Below are 23,260 nucleotides of genomic sequence, written 5' to 3' on the forward strand. Positions count from 1 at the left end.
GGATTTTATTGTAATCAAACATATATCGATTTTTCAATCCACATACGTTTGAGGGGGCATATTAGAGAATGAAATCAAATCAGATCAAATATTATGAGATTAGAAGATTTGATTTGATTAGGCTATATTGGTTGGTTGGGTTAGATTAGGCAAGTGAATTAGATTAGGATAATGACTTTCCATACTTATCTTATTCTCTTGCTATGTTTATCATTTGAGTGTTCTATAAAACACTCCTTGTGTTCAATGTAAATCATCCAAGATTAAAGATTAATAAAAATCTCTAAAATTCCTCAGAAAGGCTATAATCTTTCTTCTTTTTCTTGTTGCTTGCTCATTTGGTTTTTATATTTTTGGACACTGGCAAGTGGAGAAGCGAGATGTTGGGGGAAAGTGCTCATTTAACCAAGATTTATAAGAGCATATCCTATGTTTGTTTTAAAGCAAAAGAATTTAGAACTCTTTACTGTATACTCTCAAACCATGATTTTATTTTACATTTAATGGTTATTTCTTGTTTCAGAGCATAATTCCGTAAATATTATTATTAGTTGCTATCCCAACAGTGTCATTTGCTTGATATTTTAAATTTTTATATTGGAAGCTATTATCAATTTCCCTTCATTTCTTCTTTTTTGAATAAATTACAGTTAATTTAAAAAAAAAACTAAGAAAACTGCTGCAAATACAATGAAGAGACCTTGTCATATATGAATACAATATACAAAACCAACACTGAATCTTCTTCTTTTTTTCTTCTGTTTCTCATTAGTTTTTTTAATTACAATAGCTTCAAACTAATACACAACACCATTAATGAAAACAACACCGGGGATATGATAAGCGAATGAACAAAATGAACAAACTATGGGGGACAATGGCTTATAACCATTGAGCTCAGCCAGATGAACTCCTGCTCTTTCCAAATTCTACATTAGTAAAACAAATCCCTACTGTCACAAGGATTAGCGTCAATCACCACAGTCAAACTGGCATGGCACTCGTCATACACCTATCACCAGTTTGAAAAAACAAAATCAACTAAGGCTTTAGATGTTTGTATTTTCTTGAAAATCAAATAAATATGACTTGCCCATTTACCTCTGTAGCAAGAGATGTGTATATGCGTGGAAAATCTTGAGATTGCTGGGTTGTCAAGTCCACAATTCAAGTATTGTCTCGTCCATCAATTCTTCTAAAATGGCCTCTTCCATATCGCTACCGATACATTCAGCTTCAAATCGAAGGTCCATCCAATGTCCAATTTTCGCTATGTCTTTTCCAATGATCTGATCTAATGTACATGGGAACTGTGGGACAAGATCCCAATCAATGCCTTCACATACCTCTCGCACAAGATTTTTCCCCACAGGGATTGGCCGGGGGTTGGGTTTGATAAAAGATACCCATGGTGAGCAACTGAAATATCGTTCATAAACCTCCATGAGAACTTCGTTTATGCAATCGAAGATAAGCTTACGGTCCTCAGAAATTTGGGCTGATGTGGTCTCCACTTCATTAATCAAGGACGAGTCAAGTGGCTGGTCTGAAAAATGCCACATTCGCTTGAATTCCTCGCATCTAAAACCAGAGACTTTCAACACAGTTCTTACATACTCAAATTTTGATTCTTTGTCCTCCATACAAGCTCTTAGATTTATATCAGGTGCAGTTACCCTTAGAGCAGAATTGTCTTCTTCTTCGAAATTAATTCGCCGTGGCATTGCCAACTCAGCTGTAGATATCCAACAGATTATTTTGTGGATTTGTTCTATGTAATTAATATATTCAATACATCAAAAAAGAAGGAAAAAAAGAAACTATAGAAGCGTCATTGCATTTTGGCTATGTCACAAATATCTCCAATATTTTCAAAATAACGCCGTTTTTATCTGACATTTTGATAGAACAACAAAATCCTGAAATAATCCTGAGAATTTAAAAATATAGTGATATTTTCATTTTTATCATAAAATATCACGATAACATCACGAAATATCTCGATAGTTTTCTTTTATTATTTTTTAAATTATACATTGTTTTAAATAATTTTATTTTATTAGTTTTTCTCAATATAAACCCTAAAAAATAAAATAAAAATTAGTATATCCTGATATTTTCCCTTGCTGTGAAAATCCCGAGAACGATATCTTGTGACATAGCGTGTTGGTATGTTTAGAAGCTTACCATCTTTAGCTACAGAGCTTGCAGGACTAGTAGAGTCTTCTGAGAAGAATGACTCTAGAACAGATACTGGACTTGGCCGCTCTGGCTTTTCGCTGATGCTCTCTGGAGTTTCGATTTCATGGATGAATAGAGGGCTTACTGAGAAAGATGGTACTGGGGATCCCAGTTGTGGCTTCTCTTCCAATGAATCCTGGATATGAATAAATAGTATCGACACATGCAATAATTAATTTAGTTGATTTTTTTTATGGATGAAAGAAATCATAAGCAACATTACCAATAAAAACATGGAAACTATTTATTAATGAAACAATTATACAATTTCTTTTATTTCTTTCGAAAATCCAGTAACTTACCAGCCTTGAGCATTCAAAGAGTTCCTCATTCCCACATCTTTCGGTTACATCAATGATGTGGTTGGTGCTGGTAGTGGGTCCAGCCTCTGGTTCTTGGGTTACATCCAAGAGGTTACTTATTTCCATGCACATAGTATCCTTAATTTCTACAATTCCCATAATACCTGCAGAAATATTCATGTAATTGCTAAATCATGATGTAAAGGAAGATTTAGAAAATGCTTTTCACTGGAACAAAACTTTATGAACAGAAATACAGAATACCTATTGCACTGGAGTTTCCGCCAACACAGATGCTCTCCTGTGCTTCGGAGAGTTCTGGATTCGATTTGGGCACTTGCACTTCCACACCTGGGTTGTAGCTAGAACCGCAGTTTGTACTCTCTAAATTCTGCCTCGATGGACTTAAACGGTGGTCAATGTTTCCTTGTTTGAACCACCATATATTTTCACTGCTACTTTGGAAATTCTTTTTAGGGGAATAGATTATCTCTCCTGATACAAAGCCAGGTACCTTGTTCTTTCCTGGACTTAAATTAGAAGACACCTTGTCGTATTCAGGAAGAGAAAGTATTCTTCCAAATGATAGTCGGACTGGTCTTGTTGCCAAATTCTCATCTTCATCCCCAATATTCAGCATCTCAGAAAGATGTTTTTCAGCTTCTTTGTATATGCTTGACTCTCTTCTCTGGGCTTTGGAAACAGTTTTCATGTTTAAATTTTTGTTATTATCAACACCTTGCAAAGTATTAGCATCAACGCTTGATTGATGTTCTTTTGGTTTGCCTCTCTTATTGTTCCTGTTAGTACCCATTGAAAATTTGGAGGTTCTTTCACTTTGACAAGAGTTTTTGCTTGCCAAATCTGTCTCCACGTTCTCCTCAGATATTAGATGTTGCTCCATTCTACTTTCTCCAATGGCATTTTTCAACTTTTTTTTAATTTCTCTAAGGGAAAACTGGGAGGTGACTCGTTCACTCTTTTCTCGATCTCCGAAAGTGTATTGAGATCGTGTTGAAGAGCTTGCACTGGTTACAGTTGTAGGATTCTGAAGGCTTGCAGGGCCAGGCTTCAAAACAACTATTCTGTTTGATGGGTTATTGCCCTGCGGCTTATCTTTTCTTCTGAAGAGATTATGAATGTTTGCTTTTCGGGAGTGTTTGTGACTGACAACCTCCTCATATTTCCTTGGATCTCTGATCTCTTCTTCAACTTTAGATAGTTTCTCTGCCTGGTCATTTCGCAGGTCTTGAATGTGTTGCAAAACAAGTGAGTTAGGATCTTGTAGGAGTTCTAAAAATAATTCCTTGTTTGAATTTAATATCTCTAATGCATCCATAAATTCTTTGGATTGGTGCAGAGCCCCATGTCCGTTGAGTAGTTTTTCATCGACAAATTTCCGATTTAGAAAAGCCTCCATTGGATTACCGAGATTTCCTTTGGGCCGGTTGCCCTTCATGTGAGATTTACTTTTCTGGGCTTGTATAGAATCACTTCTATTCTTATGATCTTGGTGAACATCTTGAAAAGGATAGTTCTGACTATAGAACTCTACCATCGCTGAAAATATTTCTGTTGAATTTTCCTGATCAGTTTGATGAGGTTCCAAACGTACAGCGTCTCGCAAATCATGGCGGTGTTGATTAAATACTACCTTACGAGTCTTATTCATCTGCCTATGATTTTTCTCGGACCAATCTTTGTGTTCCGAATCTGGTCTTATATGTTCAACCACAGGGGTAGGAATCTGCTTCTTTGAGGACTTCACTATAGACATCTCTTCGTCCATGAGGGCTTTAATGCTTGTATTACAACATTCAACCTTCGTTCCTTTGCTTTCATCATTGTCCTGAAACATTCAAGTTTAAAATTATCGACGTATGTAGGGTTTGTTGACAGTCATGATGCAAATGAAAAGCTTTCTGCAATAAAATTGTCAATATATTTATGCATGTAGGATTTGTTGGCACTTGGCAGTCACCATGCAAATGAAAATTGCTCTACCATATTTTACATGCATATTTATCTCTCTCTATATATATAATGTATATATCTATATTTATTTGAATGATAATGGACTGTATTAAATGAAGAAAGAAATGGGGAACCCCACGATCGAGTTGGTCATTACAAGTGGTACATGAGAGAAAAGGCAAACAAAATGACCAAGCCCCTCAAGGAGGGAGGAAATCGAAAAACTCTAAAGAGGTCCTATTGATGCCATCTCTGGCAAGCCTATCGGCCACTTCATTGGCCGATTTTCTAACATGTTGATAGGAAAGCCTAGATCCACCAGTAAGATCTGAAATCCCATATAATGTAATCCATATATGACGTATTTATACTGTATATATCTTAGGCCGTTTCAGCGTTTGAAAAGTTGACTTTTTATCCTTTTAGAAATGGATCTTGAAACTATTTTTAATAAATCTAAATGGTGGGTATTGCCTTGTTTACATGTAAATCTTATGTAAACGGACAGTAAAAGTAGTAAAGACATTTATGTTTTGGGCGAAAAATGCCTTGTTTCGTCCGAAACAGGACAAAACACCCTGTTTCAAACGAAACAGGCCGAAATAGGGCGAAATTCTGAACGAAATGGAAGTTGAGGGTGTTCCGTTCTAGTTTTCAGGACGAAACGAAAAGTTTCGGACAAAATGAAACGAAATTCATAACTTCGATGTGTAGAGTCAAATGAAACTCTAGAAGGTTTCTAAACTTGACTCAAGAGAGAGATCAATTGGAGAGGTTTGTACAACCAAAGAAGCTTTATTCACCATATTCATAACATAGCCTTAAGGATTTACGTCATTTATATATGGACTCAAAAAAGAAACCCTAGAAGGCTCCTAAACTTGAGTCGAAAAGCTCTTCACAAAAACCCTAAACTTTTAGAGCCCATAAAGCCTACGAAAATCAAGAAACCCAAACTTCAGACTTGCAACTTAATGAAGTGCATTCACTTTAAATTGACTTCCAACATTTTGTGGGAAATAAGTTTGGCCTGAAATACAGGTGTGGCAACCAAGCGGGGGTGAATTGGTGCCTTTTAAGCCTTTTTTCCAAAATTTCCTTTGTTTTAATCTTGATAGAATCAAGCTGATTTAAATGGGAATACAAGATATACACTAGATATGAACAATTCCTTAATTGATTTACAAATTGATTATTAGTTGATTAACTTAATTACCAAAGATATGAAGTTCAATGTACATTCAAATGCTAATAAGGAATTAAACACCCAAGAGATTTAGATAAGTCAAAGCGGAGAGAGAGAGAGAGAGAGAGAGAGAGAGAGAAATAGAGAAACAAATACCACAAGAGAAGACACAAAGATTTATCATGGTTCGGTCCTTCGAGAGAAACAAATACCACAAGAGAAGACACAAAGATTTATCATGGTTCGGTCCTTCGAGAGAAACAAATACCACAAGAGAAGACACAAAGATTTATCATGGTTCAGTCCTTCTACCTGGAAGGCCTACTCCACTCCCCAAGTTGGTTCTCCTTGGGATTTTTCTCCACTAAATCTGATGCCACACAAAGCCCGGGTCGGAGGGCTAGGTACAATCACCAATGAGGGATACACGCTCTTTACAAGCCGGATTCACCTTTCTTCTAGGGCCAAACATAAGCCTCTCTTACAATGCCAGATTCACCTTTCTTAATGGGCCGAATCAGAGACCCTCGATACAAATGATGAAGGACGAAGAATGAAGAACTCTCATAGCCTCTTAATTAGGCTTGATACAATTATGAAGCTCAAAAAAACTCTCCAAAAACAAAATACAAATAAGCCAGTAGAGATCTTCTTCAAATAGATATGCAAAATCAAGCTCTTGGAAGAAATCAAAAGGTTTTAAAGTTTAAGCTCAAGTGAGATTTTAATAGGTCCAAAAGTTATTAAATGTAAGAATATATCACATATATATAGCCCATAATGATTCATGACCATTTGAGGTTAAAAAAGGGAAGAAAAAGAATAAAAACGGTCAAGAAATCAACTGGTCGTTTGAGCCCCAACGGCTAGTTTTTTGCGCAAGCTCGGTCGACTGTGGAGGGTCAGTCGCCCGCCACTTACGTGCTGGTCATTTTTTATTTTGGTCCCCGATGGCCCACGGTCGACTAAACTATGGTGGTCGACCAACCCTATTAAACATGTTGGTTACTGGAATTTCTAGCACCAATCTGTGGTCGCCCGGCCCCAACCCAACAATCGGTCTTGTATTAAATTTGGTTTTAACTTTGAAAATTTGATCTTTTGGGACATGGTCTTTGGGCTTTGGTCTAAGGTTTCAAAACATGTCTTTAAACTCCTGAGTTATGTTTTTCAAGAAATTCAAATGCGTCTCAAGGGTGCTTTTGAAAACAGTTTAAAAGACACTTTGAAATGCAAAATCACTTTGAAAAAGATCTCTGATATAATCTAAAAGGTAAAACTACTTAGCACCTTGTTTATATTGGCTTCAAAGGTCTTCCTTGGGCTCTTGAGCTTGTAATTGAACACTTGTGATTGCTTTGATCCATGTGACTGTTAGATATTTTCAAAATATTTTGGGTAAAGTCAAAATAGTTGAAAGTATTTTATCAAAAGAAAAAGAGAAGTTAAAATAGATTTTCAGACAAGGCCGGTCGACCAGGGGTTCCCGTGCGACCGCGGATTGGAATTTGGAAATATAAACGATTTCCAGAAAGGTATGGCAGGTAGACCGCGGTAGGCCCGGTCGACCGCGGTTCTTTGGATCGTAAAAAATAACAACTCCAAAAGCATATCGGCGGGCGACTGCGAGTAGCCCGATCGACCGCGGCCGGGCGAAAATCTATCCATTGGGAGAAAAATGGACATATCTTTTCACTTCCAAATTTTAATTTCTTCGTGTCTTTTTTGCTTCCCAACAGTCATGGATGATTTCAAACTCAATGGACACATTCTGGATGATCCAAATTAGTTATTTCGCGAAGAGGTGCGATCTAACGGCCGTTATACAACCAATCTAAAAGGTACTTTGAAGAGGTACTTTGAAGAGATGCTTTTCACATTGAAAAGACTTTGTGGCTCTATAAAAAGAGCAGAAAATCTGTCTTTTCAAGAGATAGTTATTACTGTACTTTTCTCTCATGAAATTCCCTTACTTTCTTGTTTACTCTCATGTTTTTAAAGATTGAGTACACTAAATACTGTTTTTCTGCAGAAACAGCTTTAGTGAATTTCTTTAAGGCTTGTAATTCTTAAAGGGCATTTTTGGTTTGATTCCGCTTATGCAAAGCGTCGTCAAACATTTGTAGGACATTCCTGCAAGGCTTCATTGTATCTTGGAGGCAATTCGCGGATCCCCTTTGCCCACTACTGGTGGGGGCGAAATTTGTCTTAAGGAAAGCGATTACGCGCCTTAAAGCATCACTTCTTGTTCATCTTAAATCTCCAACCGCAACAAATCCCACCAACAGTGACTTCTCTTCCTGAATCTTCACTTTGATTGCTTGAGAAGATCACCAACACTTGTTCATCTTCAAGCTCCTCTTGGTATTGTGCAATGCATGCTTGTAGGATCTTTAAGTTGAGCTCTTGACTTGAACACCTTCCAAGGAGGATGTCTTCAATGTATGTACAGGCTCATTTGGTTCTTTGTGCATGTTCATCCGCAAGCCATGTGTTGTGTACTTGTGTTGTATTGTGCTAGATGTGCTGACTTTGGATTCACATGTGACTTTCCTTTCTAAGGCACAATACTACAACGCAATACATTAGTCCATAAAGACTAATTAATTTGGGTTTGCTAGCATCCAGACAACAAGGAAAAGGTGATTAGTTGAACCCATGGAGAACCTTGGGCTCACATGGCCCTCTCTTTTATGCAAACTTCACTTGAGTGATTTGAAAGAGTGATTTGAAAGAGTGATTTGAAATGATTTAAAAGAAAAAGACACATCCCCTATCACTTAAAACATTATTAAAAACTCAATTTAAACCGTATTAACTAAAATTAAAAAGACACGTTAACACTAATGATGGCCCATCATCCTAGTTTACTCCATGGTTATTGTGAAGGATGGCATTATATCAAAGCAAATCATCATAAGTTTATAATAACTTATCTAAACTAAGCTAACTTTTTCATGTGAAAATTGTAGACAACTAGAAGCAGAAAGGCAGGCTTAAGATAAGATGCAACGACCAATCTATTCCAATCGACTGTTTGTTGGTAAAAACCATTTAAAAGCATATCTAAACTGTTCAAACATTGAGACCTACATTTATGCATCTTTTTGTGAACTTACAGATAAATGGTGGATGCCGTGATGCTTTTCATCAAAATTGGTGAGCAAAGTATGTCTGCGCCTTGAGTGTCCAACACCTGCCCAAAAAATCAACACTTTAACATGTTGAATACAACCATTGAAAGGAGCCCAAAAGAATTTATATACCATCGCTTAGTTCATTCATTGTACGCAATATACAGTTAATTAGGCCGCCACTGGATCCATATTCATAACAAAAAAAGGAATCCGTGTGTGCATTATTTGTGGAGGCCTTGGATTCTCTATCCTATGTTAGTCTCCTGTGAATGATAAGCCAATTTCGGCATCATCTGGGCAAAACTCTGCGTTGCAATTTCACTTGTTTGTTCCTAGGTTTGTGTCCTCAGAAGGCCATTGATTGTAAGCCAGCAGTTCGTAGATCAAAATTTTGTTTGATTAGATGGGTTAGTCTAAAGTATGAGTGGAGATAATCTTCATTATAGTTTAAAACACTCCCAATTAGGGAGGCATAAATTACATGACTATTTCTCCCTCCATCTTAGAAATTCTTCTTGGATCCCTACAACCAACATAACCACATATTCCAGTGTTAGCATTGTGAATATTTTTAATCAGTTTGGAATAGAAGAAAACATTGTGGATATTTTTAATCAGTTATGTTTGACAACTTATAGAATAAAAGAACAATTAAAGAAAGGATTGCACAAATGCGTAAATGCAAGCAAACTCAAACTGTGAATACAAAACAGGAACAGAGGACACCTCTAAACTCTAACCGACTAGACAATGATGTGTGCCAACCTCCAACGACCTGACCTCGTCTTGGAAGCCCAACAAATAGCATCATTTTCCTCAACAGCTAAACCTTAGTAAGGTTTCTGACAAAATAATCTTAATCCTTCAAGTTCGCTTGAGCCTAGATCAATCATAGATTACTCTAGAGAATTCATCAAAGCTCAAGCTCTTTATGCTTTACATTACAAAAATATATATTTCATTACATGGGGAATCAAGTGTCTTTTCAGTTATCTCTGAAGCGAGGGGATATCAAGAGCTATAAATGCTCTTCCTTGATGGTACAGAGAAGGCAATCAAGTATCCTTCTCTACATCTAGAGCAGCAATGGTTGCTCGGTCCAAAATCCTCGTCCTGTACCTAAGGATGCTAGAGGTAGAAAGAAAATGGATCATGATTGTGCCCATTCTAGTTGCATGAATTTTACACTGGTTACGTGTTGGAGTTTTCATGGTCACCCTCTGATCAGAAACCAACATGGAATACAATTTTTAGCCTTGGCCTTTACAAGCTGTTTGTCCCTTGAAGTTCGGAATTGATCACATAAACCATGTATTTCAGTGCCAAGATATTGCTCTAGGGATCTTTGTTAGCCCAAGGGTTCCCATGTGGGGCCACTACTCATAGTTTTGATGACAACGAACCCAAATTGATCAAAGTAGGTTGGTACTAATGATTTTATCATGATAAGCTTACATAGGAAATTTAGAATACCAAGATGGACAACTAGGTAGAACATGGCAATCAAAGGCAAAGTGAAGATCCGTCAATCAAGAAGGACGAAGACAAATCAAGTTGAACCTTAGAGAAGAACAATCAACATCAAGATGGAACATTAAGAGCTAAGTCAAGTTGAAGACTAAAGAACAAGCATGAACAAGAAAGGCTAAGCATGCTTATTCAACCACCGGACTCAAGAGGATTATTCAAGAGTACGTTGAATGGAGATCAACTTCAAAATATGATTGAAATTATTTTCAAAGAGTTTCCAAAGTATTTTTAAAGCAAAAATCCAAACATCCTTTGAAAACCATAATTAAGACTATTTGTTTTTCTATCACGAAGGGACCCAAATGTTTTCCAATTGAGCTAAAATTTTGTCCACACCTTTATCTCATATCTACTTTAATATGTACAAAAATGGGAACAAAATTTATTCATTTACTAGCCAAACTTGCAGACCAGACCTTGCGGTAAAAATCTGGTCTGATCATCTGGTTGATCAAAAAGGGACCCAAACGTTTTCAAAATGAGCTAAATTTTGGTCCATAATCTTTCCTAATAGCAATACATATGTGTACAAAAAATAAGAGAAAAACTCATTCATTTGATAAGTGAACTTGCAAACCAGACCTTGCAGCAGAGGTCTGCCCGATCATCTGGTTGATCACAGGAGGCAACCAAACGTCTGGCGTCGGGAAAATATGACCGTTGGGAGTTGCAGCTGTTTCTTTTTTTTATTTTTAAAAGCCCAAAAATGCCCAATATGTCCTCCAACGGTTATATCTTCTAAGGGGCTATATATGAGTTTATTTTCATCATTTTAACACTTTTTCAAGCTTGAAAAAAGAGCCCTAAGTGTGATTTAAGTTTTTCAAGCAATCTATACAAAAGCTCTTCTTCTTTGCCCTAAATCTTGCAATCTACCTTGAAGAAGATTTCCTTTAGCCTATTTGCAATCTATTTGAAGAAGAATCACTCAAGCTCACTTGCCTTCAACATCTTTGAAGATCTCCCAAGCTCACTTGCAATCCCATCTTTGGAGAAGTTCTCATTAGGCTCACTTGCAATCCATTTGGAGAAGATTTCTTGTATTGAAGTGGTGTATTAGCTTTAAGAGAAGGCATTCACACATTGTAATTTGAAAATCATTGTAAAGGTGGAAAGGGCACCAATATTAAACCCCTTGGAATTGGCAAGTGCTCGGAGATGCGGAGCCATCTTTGTGGGCGAGTGTTGAAGACGCAGAGCCTTCTTCGTTGTATCAAGAATCATACTTTTAGTGGATTCCCTCAAGGACACAAACTTGAGAAGACTGAAGTAGGTCTTGGAGTTATAAGACCGAACCACTATAGATCTTTGTGTGGTATCTCTTCTATTACTCTTCCCCTTTTCTTATTTGCTTTGTGGTTGTTCTTTCTTCTACTTTTATTTTTGCTAATCTCTATTAACCAAAGATTAATTAATAAGTGTTAGTAAACTTTTTAAAAAGGGTTTTAAAAGAGTAAAATTTTTAATACCCAACCAATTCACCCCCCCTCTTGGTTGTCCAACTAGGATTTCAATCTTTATAGGGGATTTGCTAGCGTCCATTGCAGAAGGAATTTCGCGGAGCGTCTGTTGCATGAGAGAGGATTTTGTCTTATTCATTTAATTCATCTGAGGTGGATGCTCTCTCATGCAACAGACGCTCCACGAAATTCCTTCTGCGATGGAAGCTAACAAATCCCTTATCAGATATGCATAAGACATGCACTTTTCCCGGTCAGATCTTGCACTTCCTATGCTGAAACTTGGATTATAGAGAAGGTGATGATAAATTCGCACCCCTTTAACGCGAATTGGCGTAAAAAGCGTTAAACTCTGCCACATACCCTCCTTTAAAGGGGTGTGAATTACCTACACCGGGTGTGAATTTATCATCGCCCTATAAAAACTAGCATTGCCCACTACATGACCGGTTGTACCTCTACCACATCCTCCAAACCCAGGATTCCTTATTCTACTACTTGAATTGTAGTACTCAATGAAAATAATTAACGATTTCTTAATTTAATGCAAAATTTTCACCCTCAATCCCTTTGAAAGTTCTTTCTATCAACTCCTTTAGCCAAATTTTTTGCTATTGTACCTACTAAATATCAGTCCTTAGTTGCGCTTTCATTCTGTTTCTTCCTTTTGTATCATTCAAGACCATTGCACCAGGATGATGATTTGTTGTGCCATGAAAAAAAAGAAGGATTCTACCAGCTTAAACTCCTTCCCCTTACACTGCATTTGCTCCATCTTTTGTTTCATAGTAGAATTAGATCTACTGAAACAGATCTGTGATGTTCTTTGTTTGAGCACTGTCACAATACCTTCTCTTGTTCTAAAATAAATTGTTGGATGGAAATTGTTATGCTGATTTGTCTCTCTGTTTACTGCTAATGGTCAAACATCGATACCGATTGTCAAACGTTTTTCCCAGACATTGTCAATTATAGTCTCAAAATAATGAAAATCTTATCTCCATTTATTTTATTTAGTTGTGCACATATATTTACTTAGTGAAACATAAGTTTTGCTTGCCCTTTCAGTAAGTTTGTTACTCAATTTGGAAAAAAATTAAAAATTATACGGTCATATGATTGCCATTTATTTTGGCAATTTTTCTTTAGGAAATGGAGCTTTTTCAGATGGGGCTGTGATGTAGCACTGTGAAGAAAATTTGAGGAAAGTGGAGAGAAATGGATGAAAGGGGATAGAATTAGAAGAATATGGGAAAAAGAGATGAAAATAACCTGAAGAAGAAACGAAAATAATCAGAAGAATAGACAAATTTAGGAAGAGAAGAGAAGAAATCAAAATAGAGAAGAAGAAAACCAGAATTAGAGGGAGAAGAATCTTTATTCAATATCAATAATCTTCAAAGTTTACAATAAAGCTGTAAAGAAGCCTATAAATAGGCAATTAACAACCTAAAAGATAGAAACCTACTAAAATAAGAATTCCTAAGGGACTAAACTTCCTAATTCTAAATAACATGAAAAATAAAAGCCTAAAAACTAAATAACATAGAAAATAAATGCCTAGAAACTATAAATGCCTAGAAACTAAATAATACGGAAATAATTCCTAATATCGGCATCATTCTCCCCCGCTTGAAAAAGAACTCGCCCTCGAGTTCTAGTCCACCTGGGTCAAAGATGTAAATAATCCACTGAAGTAGTAGAACACGTAATCCGGCGGAAGCAATCATAATGTCTAACGCTCGAGACAATCAGGAGAAGCATCTGCAAGGTCGGCGGAAGAAGAGGGAAGAAAGTGCCCATGTAAACTCATGCGAACAGAATCTGTGCTGGAGAAGTAAATTAGCTGGGAGATCGCAACATACGCCTCCTGGATCGGCAAAACAACTATGGGTAGTATCAATCCATGATCAGCATCGACCATCTTGCGCACTGAAATCGGCGGGTTCGACCTCCATAATCATCTCGATCAGGGCATTTACAGGAGAAGTAATGCTATCAGTGTGCTCATATAACGATATGGAATCGGCATCATCAATGATCAGCTCGTGCTGCGTATGCTCTGGTAAGGCCTCAACGATCTGGTCACTCGGCTCAGACTCGGGCAATGGATCAAGCTCACTCTCTAGATGATCAGCAATCAATGCGGCAGAAATCTCAAAAGCCTCATGCGTAATGATGTCAATATCAGCAATCAACTGAGTCTCTAACTCGGAATCGTCCATCTGAATCTGATGGAATCAAAGGCTCAACATCAATGATCTCATCAATACTAGCATCTGGACCCGTAAGAATATCAGCAACGGGTAAGATAGATGAAGTAGTGGAACGGCTCTGCAAATCTAACTCACGCATGCGACGCTCTAAATTCTCAGCTTCAATTTTAGCCTCGCGTGCACGACGGGCTGCTGCTTCTTGTTCATGGCGAGCTGCTTCTTCTCGTCGAGCGGCTTCTTCATGCTTCAATCTCTGTAGATAGTGGAGCGTATAAAGATCCATAAAAAAATCACGAACATCCTTCCAACGACAGATTGGAGGCTCGCTTCTTCTACGTCGGTACATTTCCATGTGGTCCCATGAGCATCGGGCTTATCGTCGCACAGTTTCTTTAGCCCAGTAGATAATCGCTTGGCGATCATGGCCATTGTACTCATGATATGCGTCTAGAGCATCAATCAACTGTAAACATGCATCCTCATAATAGCTAAAGGGAGTGTGTTCATTCCAATAGCTGTTGTCGTACCTATCAAGATATGGAATAATTGGTGGAGGCATAGGGATCGATGTCGAAAACTAAAATCAACTGTCTGATCTGACTAACATGTCGAAAGAAGTACAACGTCTATCGTGAATCTCAGATCGGACTCCTGGATAGCTCAAATCAATAGTCGAACCAAAACGGATGAACGCCCAAAGTTGCACAAAGTAGTAATTGCACTCACTGTTGACTGCCGAAAGTAGACTTGATCTACTCGAAAAGTTATCACGAACAACTTTCGTGTTTGTGGCGAAACCCAATTTTGAGCAAAACTAGCCCGAATGAAGTGAGAGAAAGTAGTTGGAAAGAAGAGATAGACACTAGAGAGAAGAAAAGATTTTCTTTTTCTCTGATTTTTCCCCTTTTTTCTTTTTTTTATCTTTTTTTGTTTTGGGGTGCCGAGAAGTAAAAATTGGGGGGTAAAATAGTGTAATTTAATTGGGAAGGGGTGTCCTAGGGAAGAACAGGGGTGAGGAATGTACCTTATATGATAAGGTAACAAAAATACTTAAGCCGGGGTGTCCAGCTAAGGAAAAGGGGGGATAATTTCAATGACTTATAAAAGAGGTTGGAGACTTGGAGGTATTAACTTGCCCTTGCCTTTCCGAAAAAATACTTGAAAAATTAACTTGCGCATAAAAGCAACTTTCTATATTTTTTTATAAAACCTTTACCTCTATCTGTAGGTCACAGCTCAAAGAGAGTAAGTTGTAACCGGTCACTGCAGGTTATATAAAATGTAACTTTACCTTTAATCCGACCCTAAATCGAAGACCTAAACCCAGCCTTTTCACCTTTTCTGTCACGCGCAAGATCTAACTTTCTAATTTTCAGGGATGCTGAAAATAGGCAGAAAATCCTGCCCTCTCTAGCTTAAAGAGAGGGAGGTGGGTCTAGGATCTGATGGTGGGGTTAAGGCAGCAAAGGGGCTGGTTTAGAATGGTGTTTGGCTGGGCTGGTTGGTCAAATCAATTGAAAAGGGTAGGCCGACAGAGGGGGTTTTGCTATGGTAGAGTTGCAGGGGCTGGTTGTAGGCTGAGTTGATGGGGTTTGCACGGCTACAGTGTGGGTTTAGATTAAGGTGGTTCGGGTGACTAATTTGGTTGTAAAACAAAGGGGGCTGGGTTGAGGTGTTCGATTTAGGATCGGATTAAGAGGTTAGGGTTTGGGTTATGGACTTCTGAAAACAAGGTGAAATGGCTGAAATAACAGGGTTCGGATGGCTGGGGTTTGAAGGGGGTCTCAGTTGGTGTTTGGGTGAAGAATTTAGACGGGTTCTGGGGTGTGGTGGACTGTTGGGTTGCTAATGCTTGGATTCTTTTGCTGGAAGAAATCTTGGACCTTTCGATCTTTTGCTCTGATACCAAATTTGATGCAGCACAGTGAAGAAAAATTGAGGAAAAGGGAGAGAAATAGACGAAATGGGATTGAATTAGAAGAATATGGGAAGAAGAGATGAAAATAACCAAAAGAATTGACGAATTTAAGGAGAGAAATTGAAGAAATCAGAAGAGAGAAGAAGAAAACCAGAATTAGAGGGAGAACAATCTTTATTTAATATCAATAATCTTCAAAGTTTACAATAAAGCTGTGCTGGGTTGTAGGCTGGTTGTAGGCTAAGTTGATGGGGTTTGCACAGCTACAGTGTGGGGTTAGATTAAGGTGGTTCGGGTGACTAATTTGGTTGTAAAACAAAGGGGGCTGGGTTGAGGTGTTCGATTTAGGATCAGATTAAGAGGTTATGGTTTGGGTTATGGACTTCTGAAAACAAGGTGAAATGGCTGAACTAACAGGGTTCGGATGGCTGGGGTTTGAAGGGGGTCTCAGTTGGTGTTTGGGTGAAGAATTTAGACGGGTTCTGGGGTGTGGTGGACTGTTGGGTTGCTAATGCTTGGATTCTTTTGCCGGAAGAAATCTTCGATCTTCGATCTTTTGCTCTGATACCAAATTTGATGCAACACCGTGAAGAAAAATTGAGAAAAGGGAAGAGAAATAGACAAAAGGGGATTGAGTTAGAAGAATAAGGGAAGAAGAGACGAAAATAATCAGAAGAATAGACGAATTTAAGAAGAGAAGAGAAGAAAACCAGAATTAGAGGGATAATAATCTTTATTTAATATCAATAATCTTCAAAGTTTACAATCAAGCTGTAAAGAGGCCTATAAATAGGCAATTAACAACCTAAAAGATACAAACCTACTAAAATAAGAATTCCTAAAAGACTAAACTTCCTAATTCTAAATAACATGGAAAATAAAAGCCTAAAAAATAAATAACATAGAAAATAAATGCCTAGAAACTATAAATCCCTAGAAACTAAATAATACGGAAATAATTCATAATATCTTCATCAGGCTGCCAGAAAGAATCAACATTCACTTAAAGTAACAAGTCTTCTTCTTTTTTAAGTTCCAAAAAGATTTCAGGATAAGGTTTTAGATCAGTTGAATTGTCACTTAAATGTCATCACTCAAGAAAACCCCCTTCATTTTCTTCATGGAAGACTCCTTTATATGATGACCGTAAAGTGTTATATTTACCTGGTAACTGTGCTGTGTGTAGAAATAAACGAGTTCACAACATTGTTCGTTTTTTGTGTTTAGGTTTTGCTTTGTCTTTTCGTTACTTATGTTTACTTTTTTCATTAGCTTAGACCAACTAGGCCATGCTGTACCTTGCTTTTGACTAATGAGTCCTCTTGTCATTCAGAGAAAAAAAAATTGTTGGTTACATGTTTGTGTAGTAATACCCTTAGACAGTTTCAATTGAAAAGCTCATTGTTTCAAGGCATATGAACTTCAGAAGCATTTCTCTTACTGGTTACTGCTTAGTAAAGCAAAGACTAGTTCATCTACTGAGGAGCCTTTCACTTTGATACAATTTTGAATTGGAATATGAGACTCCAGGTGCTTTTACTTCTAGTAGTTTTGATGTCCCTTCTGAATTTCTATTTATCTCCATTTGTATCCTTTATATTTGTCGCATCAGTCAAGAAAAAGCTTTCTCCTAGGTTACCATTATATCTGTTGCATCAGTCAGGAAAAACGTTCTCCTTTACACAGAAGATCAATTCATCTGAGTAGATAGTTGATTTATCTGATTTGGTAATGGTAGAAATCAATGAGTCTAATCATGCTTGATAATTAGATCAAACCATTGTAATATATATATGCAGATACTGAAATTCCAATGTCAGAATACTAGGCAAATAAAGTATGAAATTGCAACTAAATGGCTGTGGTAGTTCTGAAACAAAATTGTGTTGAAAATGTTACCTTACCAACTTCTCCAAAAGCTTAAGCTGTTGGAGAAAGGCGTTTTTTTATCTTTTATACTTTAACACTCTCCTGCATGTGGCCCACTTGGCAAACATGTGACACATGTGGTCCCACTTTGGGCCGACCATCGCATGTGGATTTTTGCTATCTGGTAGGTTTGAGCTCGAGACTTTTTGCTCTGATACCATGTTAGAAACTTACCGACTTCTCCAAAAGCTTAAGCTGTTGGGCAAAGGGCGTTATTTTATCCTTTATCCTTTAACAGAAAACTATCAACAATTCCAAAAAACAGCATCAGTATGTCAAACACAGAAGACTTAAATGTTGTTCTTGCATTCAGCTAACTGGCCAAACAAATGAGAAATGGAGCCAAGGCATAAATTTTTGTGGAACTGGGTATGGATAGAGGAAAAAATCAAATACTTTAGAGCAATATCAAATGAACATTCATAAAGGAAATCAAATAATTTAGAAACTTATGAAATGATCATCCATATTTATATTGTAAATAGTTCTTTACCATGGAACAATGGACTCCTTACCAGTACCATGCCTGACGTTCCCACGCTTACTATCTGACGTTAATCTTCGAGTGAAACGACCATGGCGAAAGTCAAAGATACTAATCAAACCCCACATACAGCCCAACTGCACTTTTTCATACCGCGCATAGCATTTATGTGATCTCTTGGCCATGAAAACTAATTGGGTATTTGAGTCCAGGACCTTCTCTGCTTGTCAAGTCAATTTTAAATCCAAGGCAGAATCAAACCCTCTTAAAACACTGCAGAAACCACATGATTACAGGATTAGGGAGTACATTAAACGAATAGACGAAATTAAATTAGTTTTTCAAACACCCAATATGAAAAATACAATGATAAATAACCAGAAGACAGCTTTCAAATAGCAAGAAACAATGAAACACTGGATTCCAAGTCAATTTTACATCCAAGGCAGAATCAAACCCGCTTAAAACACTGCAGAAACCACATGATTACAGGATTAAGGTGTACATTAAACGATGAGACGAAATTAAATTAGTTTTTCAAACACCCAATATGAAAAATACAATGATAAATAACCAGAAGACAGCTTTCAAATAGCAAGAAACAAGGAAACACCGGATTCCAAGTCAATTTTACATCCAAGGCAGAATCAAACCCGCTTAAAACACTGCAGAAACCACATGATTACAGGATTTGGGAGTACATTAAACGAATAGACGAAATTAAATTAGTTTTTCAAACACCCAGTATTAAAAATACAATGATAAATAACCAGAAGACAGCTTTCAAATAGCAAGAAACAATGAAACACTGGATTCCAAGTCAATTTTACATCCAAGGCAGAATCAAACCCGCTTAAAACACTGCAGAAACCACATGATTACAGTATTAGGGAATACATTAAACGATGAGAAGAAAAGAAAGTAGTTTGCCAAACACCAAATATGAAAAATATTATGATAAATAACCAGAGGGGAGCTTTCAAATAGCAAGAAACAGTGAAACATTGGATTTCAAGGATTGTATGTTTGGAGAACTGTAAGAATCAAAAGCTTAATTCTTTTCAAGTTTATAGGGAGAAATACCACTTTGGTCATTCTCTTTACAGTTTAACAGAGAAAATCTTGAATACTAACTGAAATTTCAAGCTTTCAGTTTATCATAATGCACTAGAACTTACATAATTTTCTGCTTTGGATTAGAAAATGAATCCCAAACAATTTGTAAGCAGTCCTAAACATAGTCCCAACTTGAGTTATCTGCTTTGGTTAATGGGATATCATGTTATGAACCTGGTTTGCAGTAATTCAGCAAAACTAAGGAATTATGAACCGACAAGAAAGGAAAGTGGTTCAATGCCTAGTTTCAACTCTTGACTTCTTATTTTGTCGGCATAGAAAGAAAGTGGTTCAATGCCTAATTTCTAAACTGGCCAAACATTTTTTTTGACTTTCCAATTTTGGATGTCAACATCAACATCTTATTTAATCCATATACTAACCATGTTTCTTTCCATTTTCATTTGTTATCTTTCCAACAATCTTTTCTTTATACCTCTTGTTTGTTTAAATAGGGTGGGGCCAAACATTTTATACCCAAGTATAGCATAGGTGGGGACCACCATTTCACATTTGATCTAGTGGACCCACCATCTCTTCCCAAACCCATGCATATCGTGTGTTCATTATTTTACACCTCGTGATATGATGGGGTGGGGCGCAACATTTTATAACCATGCCGAGCATGTGTGTTGTGGTGCCAAAATTTTACAATTGTTTTGATGTAGTGGGCCTACCAATCTCCACCCAAACCAATAGGGTGGGGCCCACCATTTTACTCCTCATTTTGTTCAACATTCAAATGAGTTGTACCAACCAAAACTGGTGGGATTTTATGGTACCACAGCAAGGGGGTGAAAATATCAGTCACCTTGTCCTATGGACCACGTAGCCTTGGTCTAACCGTTTTTATCTAACCCCAATTAGGTGTAGGAGTAGGGCCCTTTTCACTAGTTTCTGGTGAGATAAGCTTGGCTCAGAACCAGACACCCGGCTAGCTATTGTTCTACTTCGTCCAACTCGGGCAGAATGACTGAGCTAGCTCAGCTCAGTAATAACCGCAATTTTATTAAGCCCAGAACTGACTGTGAATCCAAAACTGACTATTGGGCTAAAAATTATGTTTAGACCCTGTTGGTTTGGATTTTGAGAACTGTCCAAAATTGATTATTGGGCTCGAAATTAAACATAATTTTGAGTCCAATATCAGTTTTGAACTCACAGTTATTTCTCAAAAAACGAATAGGGCCTTTGTGTTTTGACAACCGATTGTGAGTCCAAAACTGATTATTAGACTCCAAAGTAAACGTAAATTTGAGTCCAATAACCAGTTTCAAGCTCACAGTAAATTCTAAAAATCCAAAAAAAAAATATCACGGCCCTAATTTTAAGTCAAATAGTCAGTTTTTGACTCACAATCTGTTCTCAAAATCCAAAACAAACGATCTGTTTGCATGGCAAAAAAAAATATTTCTATTATGGTTACGGTTAATGTAGAGGGATATTACTATAAACCGAGGATCTCTCTGAATAAAAATTGAATAGGATTATTTCAAGTTAAAAAATTTTTGTCAAAAATAAGAAGGAAATTTTAGAAATATTTTTCCTTTCCAAAATTTTCCAGAATATCCATGCCATCCAGTCAGCATCTAGTGTTTAGCCGAGATCCCACCAGGTGAACCGTCCCGATCACTATACAACGAGTCAACTGCAATCGTTACTCTCAATTACGTTTTCGACTCAGTCGAGTCGAGTCAGTGCTACAAACGAGTTGTACAGCTTATAGACAAAAGAAAACGAGAGAAGAAAAAACTCTCTGCCTTTCAAGTTTTTTCAAAAAAAAAAAAGGAATTGCGTAAAATCACAAGAGCGTAGAATCAACCCAAAACAACCCATACGTACCTGCAATTCTCAACTCAATTCAAAGACATTCCTAAAGCCTCTGATAATTTGATAATCCAAGATAGTCTAAAGACTCAATTCTCTCTTGTTAACAACTTCCTTGATGGGTATTGTGTGTCCTTCATTAAAGAGTGGTAGGCAAAGGTGAAGAAGAGAAGAAGGTGGGTAAAGCAAGGTGGGAGAAAAAGTAAAAGCTGAGGAATTGGTTGTGCTTTTGGGGAGGAATAGATGACATTTGGGGCATCACCAAAGGCCCCCACAAAGCTTTTGCTAGAAGAAAAGTAGAGGTTTTTTCCATCTCTCTGCAATTTGTCCTAGATCGATTAACACCTCTGCTATCTTCCCTCTTTCTTTCTTCTCCCTATTTGCTTTTTTCTACGTTGGAGAAAACGTACTTTTGCTTCCTATGAGAGAGAGGGGGTAAATTTGTAAAATCAGCACTTTTAACCCGAAGGGTCTATTTGTGTGATGTTTGAGTCATAGAAGATCAAAATCAGGACCTATCAGTTTAATGGCTTGGATCAATCAAAAGATTGGGCCCACTAAGGAGTTGTGGGTGGGCCCCATTGTACTACAATGAGGTCTCATATGTCCACAGAACAAATCCTGACCACTCCCTAATATCCACCATTGATGGTGCTCATCTACATTTGTCAAGTTAAAGCGACTCATCAAGCGGGCCCCATAGTAGATTAGATACGTGCGAAAATTGCACGGATCGAATATCCTCAGCCGTTAGATCAGTGGAGATCAGAATGACCTGGAAATTCATTCAATGTGAAAATTAGGCCATTGAATAAATATTTAGCATTTTTTGCCTCATGGCCCACCAAATGCAAGAGTGGATTGATCTAAGGTAGAAATTAGTAGTTTTTTTCCTGTGACCCAATAATAGCCGTTGGATTCTACATCAGAGATCATCAATCATTTTCGACCTCATGATTTGCACAGAAGGAGATTGGATCCGTCTTACCAACTATGATAGGGATCGTCGATATAGTAGGACACGGGTGGGCCATTGGAGTCAATGGCTACCCTCCGTGCCTGTCGTTGCTCGGCTTAAGAAAAACTAGGGTTTTGGGTTTTGTAGATTCTTAAACGTTAAGGGGTGTTTGGTAACCATGAAAATTTATTTCATGTAATATTTGTCGGCCCAATTGTAAGAGTAGCTGAAAAGTAGGGAGGGCCAAGAGGGCGAGACACTTGAGTGGGCGAAGGCAGAGAGAGCATGAGGAAGCCCTTAAAAACAGTGAATTGGGTTTTTCCCCGTTTTTCACCCTGTCAAGTGTCTCCCTCTTGGCCCATCTCTAACAAATGGCCCCACAATATTCCATGGAATATATTTTCATAGTTGCGGAACATGCCCTAAGATGTCATTAAAATCCTTGTATCTTATCTCAAAGAAGCCCACAGACAACGAACATTGTGATGATCATGTCCGTTGAGTAGTTGATGAAGGCAGTCTAACACTATATCGAAACGTGCGTTGAGTTCTAAGTGGCTTAAGCTATAATATGCAAAAACTATGGTAAATATGTAGATTAGAGTGTATCTTACGTTATGAATGAGACATGCATATAAAAACAGGTATGGTCCTAGTAGGAGATAAGAAATGAAAGCTTGTACTATTCGTTCATTATAACATTATTATTAGCCTTAATCCTCCCCTAATCTAATAAGAACTCCCCCACATCTTTATCATTAGAGGAGGTGTCATTATCAATTCCAATTAATCAATTTAAAACACCCAATATAATAAAATAGATAATGGTAAGTGCCAACTGCTCTCGTCAATTCTAATAGTGTTTCTCTAATTGTCGCTTTCATTTATAACATCAGATGATTTTTAAATAAATTGAAGGAGATGTCAAAGCTGTTGAGGTGTTTGTGGGTAGGCTGGAGCATGTACAAGTTGGGGCTTTAAT

General features: G+C 37.4%; 1 protein-coding gene across 3 annotated transcripts; it reads right to left on the reverse strand.

Annotated features, from left to right (window-relative positions):
• Positions 1 to 686: 686 nt before the first annotated feature.
• Positions 687 to 21,698, reverse strand: LOC143857185 (uncharacterized). Of its 3 annotated transcripts, none has more exons than XM_077367576.1 (8): positions 21,336 to 21,698; positions 18,409 to 18,650; positions 8,823 to 8,899; positions 2,808 to 4,392; positions 2,544 to 2,707; positions 2,188 to 2,377; positions 1,102 to 1,735; positions 687 to 1,012 (listed from the first exon to the last, which is right to left on the reverse strand). In XM_077367576.1, exons 2-7 carry the CDS (start codon positions 18,560 to 18,562, stop codon positions 1,155 to 1,157), a joined length of 2,751 nt encoding a protein of 916 aa, XP_077223691.1. In that variant the 5' UTR covers positions 18,563 to 18,650; positions 21,336 to 21,698; the 3' UTR covers positions 687 to 1,012; positions 1,102 to 1,154. The 3 variants fall into 3 exon arrangements, with proteins under 3 accessions (XP_077223691.1, XP_077223692.1, XP_077223690.1); XM_077367577.1 differs by lacking the exon at positions 21,336 to 21,698 and adding an exon at positions 19,461 to 19,764; XM_077367575.1 differs by lacking the exon at positions 21,336 to 21,698 and adding an exon at positions 19,556 to 19,763.
• Between the last annotated feature and the right edge of the window lie 1,562 nt (positions 21,699 to 23,260).

Source organism: Tasmannia lanceolata, unplaced genomic scaffold (assembly GCF_043159265.1).
Source record: "Tasmannia lanceolata isolate RefF3 unplaced genomic scaffold, GAP_Taslan_0.1 ptg000024l, whole genome shotgun sequence".
NCBI lineage: Eukaryota > Viridiplantae > Streptophyta > Magnoliopsida > Canellales > Winteraceae > Tasmannia > Tasmannia lanceolata.

What these genes read in the sequence shown, in the direction of transcription:
- LOC143857185 (XM_077367576.1), bottom strand. Translation starts at nt 18,562, where the DNA reads ATGGCCAAGAGATCACATAAATGCTATGCGCGGTATGAAAAAGTGCAG. An exon ending in TCTTTGAATGCTCAAGGCTG is followed by an intron (nt 2,378 to 2,543) that starts GTAAGTTACTGG and finishes ATTCATATCCAG; the next exon opens with GATTCATTGGAAGAGAAGCC. An exon ending in AAGCTCTGTAGCTAAAGATG is followed by an intron (nt 1,736 to 2,187) that starts GTAAGCTTCTAA and finishes GGATATCTACAG; the next exon opens with CTGAGTTGGCAATGCCACGG.